This window comes from Scylla paramamosain, chromosome 40, assembly GCF_035594125.1.
Source record: "Scylla paramamosain isolate STU-SP2022 chromosome 40, ASM3559412v1, whole genome shotgun sequence".
In the NCBI taxonomy this organism is placed as follows: domain Eukaryota; kingdom Metazoa; phylum Arthropoda; class Malacostraca; order Decapoda; family Portunidae; genus Scylla; species Scylla paramamosain.
In genome coordinates, this window is record NC_087190.1 from 10,445,537 (window position 1) to 10,451,603 (window position 6,067).

A 6,067-nucleotide genomic window follows, 5' to 3' on the forward strand; every position below is an offset into this window, starting at 1 on the left:
GAGCCTTGAAAGTGCTTCATTTCCTCTAAATCTTGTGTCATCTGTAACCCATTATGTCAGGAAATTTTCAATAGCCAGGTCTAGTAGCTTGTTCCCCCATGATGACTCACTGTCTTCTGTGGTCCAATTCTCCCAAGATATCTCTGAGATTTACAGTTAAAGTCCCCCATCATGAGTATATCATCATTTTCCTCAAGCAGCTCTGCCAAACATGTCCTTGTGACCTCAAGCATTTTCTTATATTCATCCTCTCCCTAAGAGTTGGAATGGGGGGAAACATAAGTCACCACAATGTTACGGTATTTTCCCACATTCTGTCTTGAGCTTATTTTCAATACTTCTGCCTCCTCCACCCCATATGTGACAGATTCCAATAATAAATCCTTCTTAACTAGAAGCATCACACCTCCTCCCCATTTATTCTTTATTTCTCTTCCAGAGGTTGTATTTTCCTTCACCAATATTTAATATATCCCCTTGCCAATTTAGTTTCAACAATTCCTGTGATGTCCAGTTTATCTTCTTTTTAAATAGTCTTCTAGTTCCAACTTTGCTGACATTAGTTCATTTATGTTCATGTATGCTACTTTTAGTCTTCCTCTTCAGCATTTACTTCCCTCCTGCACCACTTTCTCAGCCTCATGTCCATCACCCTCCAAAAGAACTGTTTTTTCTCCACCTCTGATTTTTTTTTTTTCTCCATTTGCTTCTTTTTCTTAGTTCATTTATAGTATCTCTCTCTCTTCTCTGGTTCTATCCTTTTTTATCCACACTTGTCTGTAGTCTTCAACCATGGCCAGTTTTCCAGGATTTACTCAGGGTTTCTTCAGCTGCCACTTGTGACCTAAACCTTATTTTCATAGGACGCTGTCCACCCTCAACATATCTACCCAATCTTTTAATTTCTTCGATGTCTCCAGTCAGCTCTTTTTTTGTAATGTCTCCACTAATTTTCCCACACATCTCTTTTCCTTCTTTTCTCTTTCAGTCCTCTGAGGTGTACACTCTTCTCTTCCTTCAGGCCGAATACCACAATAGTTTTTTTTTATTTTTTTATCCATAGTGTCTCTCACCAAGTTTTCTTTCTGTTTTTTAACTTGAACAACTTTTTCTGTTAGCTTTGTGTCATTTGCCTTTGTTTGTACCTCCACAATTTTCCTAAAATTGATCTCTTGTTCTTTTTTCCAATTTTCCTGTTTTACATTTAACTCTTCCACTTTGCCTTCATATTCCATTGATTTCTTTTCATATAATGTTAGTTTTTTATGTAGATCATTGTATGCGCCTTTCCACACCCCCTTCTCAGTAATCAAAGTTTCAACCATCTTGTCAAATCTATCCTTTATTTCCTTCATTTCGGTTTCCAGTGTGATAATTCTCCTTCTCATCATTGCTTCCCCAACCCTTCAGTCCTCTTCCCCAAATCCTGAGAAGTCTGTCTGTCTCTTCACCGCTCATTATAACAATTTAACTGCTTTCTACAAAACACTTTTGGAGACAGGCCCGTAACGAGGAAAACCAGTGTGAACTTTCACTTCTGTATTTCCACTAGGGCAGCTCTCAGCAACCTAGACGTAGCATGTGTGTGTGTCTAGAGTGTTACACAGGATTTTAGGTACACTGGTTTGGTTTTGTTTGTGTTTGTGTGGGTTTGAGGTACAATGGTCTGGTCTTGTTTGTGTTTTTGTGTGTTTATTTTGTTATTCCTTTAATTGATGTACTTTCTTACTCTTTATCACCTCTTTTGTATTTATCTTGTTTTTTCTTTATTAATGTCCATTCTTAGCTTTTTTCTTTTTTTTTTTTTTATGTAGGAAGGACACTGGCCAAGGGTTTTTTTTTTTTTATGTAGGAAGGACACTGGCCAAGGTCAACAAAATCCAATAAAAAAATGCCTACTGAAATGCCAGTCCCATAAAAGGGTCAAAGCAGTAGTCAAAAATTGATGAATAAGTGTCTTGAAACCTCCCTCTTGAAGGAATTCAAGTCATAGGAAGGTGGAAATACAGAAGCAGGCAGGGAGTTCCGGAGTTTACCAGAGAAAGGGATGAATGATTGAAAATACTGGTTAACTCTTGTGTTAGAGAGGTGGACAGAATAGGGATGAGAGAAAGAAGAAAGTCTTGTGCAGCGAGGCTGCAGGAGGAGGGGAGGCATGCAGTTAGCGAGATCAGAAGAGCAGTTAGCATGAAATTAGCGGTAGAAGACAGCTAGAGCATGAAATTAGTGGTAGAAGACATCAATAGATGCAACATTGCAGTGGTGAGAGAGAGGCTGAAGACAGTCAGTTAGAGGAGAGGAGTTGATGAGACGAAAAGCTTTTGATTCTATCACCTCTTCTGTATTTATTCAGTTTTTCTTTTAATTGATGTACTTTACTTAGCCTCTATCATTTGTTCTCACATTGCATCTCCTCCTCCTCCTCCTCCTCCTCCTCCTCCTCCTCCTCCTCCTCCTCCTCCTCCTCCTCCTCCTCCTCCTCCTCCTCCTCCTCCTCCTCCTCCTCCTCCTCCTCCTCCTCCTCCTCCTCCTCCATTCATCCCTACTTCCTCCACAGCACCTCACCCTCATTCATCTTCACCTTACCTCCTCACCTAAACCTCCTCTCATTTCTTCTTCTTTCTACCAAGTGTATCAAACCTCAAGAACATCAAAATAAGGGAGGGAGCTGGGAGAACTGTAAAAACTACAAAACTCCAGAAAAAACCTGATTCTTTTTCTCGTATCCCATTTTTCTCTCCTCTCTCTCTCTCTCTCTCTCTCTCTCTCTCTCTCTCTCTCTCTCTCTCTCTCTCTCTCTCTCTCTCTCTCTCTCTCTCTCTCTCTCTCTCTCTCTCTCTCTCTCTCTCTCTCTCTCTCACCTTCTTCCTTCTCACCACCTCTCCCTTCCCTCTCCTTATTTGTTATGTATATTTAGTATCAGATGAATGTTTGTTGTTGATGTAATAATTGTATAGTAGTATGGGTATTGTTTAACCCTTTGACTGACACTCGATACACCTTTCCCTAATCACCAATCACTCTGGGACATCTTTACTTGTTCTGCAGTCACATCCATTCTTTGAACTGGAAGGAAATTGTAAAATGTGATGTGGTTCTTTTTCAGCACTAACTTTCTTGTAGATGCTTATGAAGACTTCCCACATTGCTTCTGCTGCTCCTAATTGTTTTGTGTTGCAGTGAAAGGGTTAATGTACCGAATGATTTTCTCATGTGATTGTTAGGCCTGTGGTGTATTAATGGCAGCTTGTTAAATGGCCTAATGAATAATGCACTTGTTCCTTTATTTTTATTTGGAGTTTGTTAAATGGCTTGATAAATAATGCACTTTTCCTTTGATTTTACTGGGAGTTTGTTAAATGGCCTGATAAATAATGCACTTGATAAATGGTCTGATGAATAATGCACCTATTCCTTCATTTTATCTGGAGTTTGGTAAATGGCCTGATAAATAATGCACTTGGTAAATGGCATGATAAATACTGTACATGTTTCTTTATTTTTATTTGGAGTTTGATAAATGGCCTGATGTGTAATGCATTTAATCCTTTATTTTTATTTGGAGTTTGGTAAATGGCTGATAAGTAATGCACTTGCTCCATTATAGAGTTTGCTAAATGGCCTAAGAAATCAATCAAAATCTGATCCAATCTCCCCGACAGCTGGTGCATGAGATCAAGAAACTGAATGCCGACCCCACAGTTCACGGCATGATTGTGCAGATGCCCCTGGACTGTGAGGAGAAGATAGACTCCGATTTGGTGCTGGATACCGTGTCTGCTGATAAGGATGTGGATGGGTATGTGTCTGTATTTACCTTATAATTCGCAGGGCCTGAGCTACACCGGTGTGGTTTTGTCTCCTTATCTACATGTCCAATTCTTTCTTTAGTTTGTGCACACTTGTCACCAAAACTATGTCTTCTTTTAGTCCATTCCAAACTTCAGTGTGTCTTTGTGGAAAACTGTTCTTCTTTGTATTGTTTAAGCATCTTCCTTTCCTCAACTTGTGTGTCTGTGTGGCTCATATTCACAAATGCTCTGCTCTCTCACCACATCTCTTTTTCAAAGGCCACAGATGATTAGCTGGGTTCTCAAGAGTGCATCTCCTGTTAATAGTGTAAAAATCTTGTTATTCTGTCACTAGAACCATAAAAACACTCTTGAAAACCTGCTTCACTTTAACTACATCCCTTTGAAAGTACTGGAGGTGTTTCAGATTACAGTCCTGTGTGTTGTGAGGTGTCTCCACCTTGTATCCTCTATGTTGCCTTCTGTCGCTTATTATCTGCTTGTCATCCTTCATTGCATCTATAAATCTTCTCCTTGGTCTTCTTCCGTCCTCTGCATCACCTTCTGTCACACCCATCACTCGTTCTGTCATTCCTCCATCCATCTTTATCCTTCCACCAGGTTGACTTCCTTCCCTCTGTCCTTCCTTCTCCCACAATTTTTCTCATTTTTCATCCTTCCCTCACCTTCTTAACTTGACTTCCTTCCCTCTATCCTTCTCCCACAATTCCTTCCATTTTTCATCCTTCTCAGCTTCTTGACTTGCTTCCCTCAATCCTTCCACACTCAATTCCAGCAGCATCAACTTTCTATCCTCTATCCTTCCATCTCCTCCCACAGTCTACATTCCTCCAGTCTTCCTCCTCTCAGCCTCTTTCACTGGACTCCCTCCTCTCTCCCATGCACAGACTTACCACCACCAGCGCAGGCAGACTCTCCCACGGCATGCTTGATACTGGCTTCCTCCCATGCACTCCCAATGGCTGCATGGAGCTCATTCGAAGGTGAGAGGGAGAGACGAGAGGTCAGAGTAGGGTGAAATGTACTTGTTGATATGTATAAGGAAGAGTGAATGAGTGAGTGAAGATGGTGTGTGAGTGATTGAGTAAGTGAAGGCAGTAGTGTATGTGTATGTGAGAGAGAGAGAGAGAGAGAGAGAGAGAGATGAATTAAATAGAGGAAAATATGAGAGAATATGTATCTGTTAATCACTTAGTCTATCAGTCTACCTTTCAGTTAAATTAGGTATCTTTGTATCAGTATATATCTCAGTTATTATTGCATGTATCTGTTTATCAGTTGTTTTATCTAACTACCAAATTAAGGATCTTTTTATTAGTACACATCTTTATTTGCTAAATGAATTGCTCATTCTGTCTATCTATACATCTATCAATCAATCAAATTCTCTCTCTCTCTCTCTCTCTCTCTCTCTCTCTCTCTCTCTCTCTCTCTCTCTCTCTCTCTCTCTCTCTCTCTCATCGGTGCACCTCTGTATACATCAATCTATCAATTAATTAACCTATCAGTCTATCAAAGTATCATTTTATTAACACCCCTTTCCATTTACCAATCTATCCACCAATGAACCTCCTATCCACCAATCCCAGGTCAGGAGCGAAGATCAGCGGGGCTAAGGCTGTTGTGATTGGCCGCAGCAAGATCGTGGGCACACCAATGGCTGAACTGCTTAAGTGGAACCATGCCACAGTCACCACTTGCCACTCTCGCACAGCTGACTTGGCCGAGACTGTAAGTGGGGGAGCTGTGAGGGTGTGGGAATGAGGGAGGAGGGACTGGGTATGTGTGTCAGGGGAAGGCTTGGTGACAGGCTGTGAGGCTGCAGTTAGGGTGGTTAGGGAGTGAGGAAGTATGAGTTGTGTTCTAGAGGGACAGGGTTCAGAGAGAAGACTGTGGACTGGAGGGGCTGGCAGGGAGTGAGGAAGTAGAGGGAAGGGTGTGTGTCAGATTCTAAAGGGCTGGGAGGATGTGGAAGGGATGACTGTCAGTGTTAGAGGGGCCAGGTGTGTTGAAAGGTGACAGAGTAGAGGGAAAAATTGAGTGGGTGTAAGAAATTGGAGCATAGAGTAGTGAAAGAGGGAAGAAAAGAAGGAAATGAAGGATGGAAGGAAGAGAGAGGGCCACTCATTTTCCTCTCACTCCTCTCTTGTCTCTCCCTCCACCAGGCCAGGAGTGCAGACATCCTGGTGGTGGGCATTGGCAGTCCAGAGTTTGTCAAGGGGTCCTGGGTGAAGCCGGGAGCTGTGGTTATCGAC

General features: G+C 41.6%; 1 protein-coding gene across 1 annotated transcript in view; it reads left to right on the forward strand.

The window, feature by feature from the left end:
- The window catches only part of LOC135092399 (C-1-tetrahydrofolate synthase, cytoplasmic-like), a 44,432-nt gene that overhangs the window by 8,577 nt on the left and 29,788 nt on the right, over window positions 1–6,067 (forward strand). The window contains 4 exon segments of the mRNA XM_063990877.1: window positions 3,663–3,799; window positions 4,700–4,795; window positions 5,402–5,543; window positions 5,978–6,067. The exon segment at window positions 5,978–6,067 is cut by the window's right edge and continues 22 nt beyond it. Of these exon segments, the coding sequence (XP_063846947.1) occupies window positions 3,663–3,799; window positions 4,700–4,795; window positions 5,402–5,543; window positions 5,978–6,067 (465 nt within the window).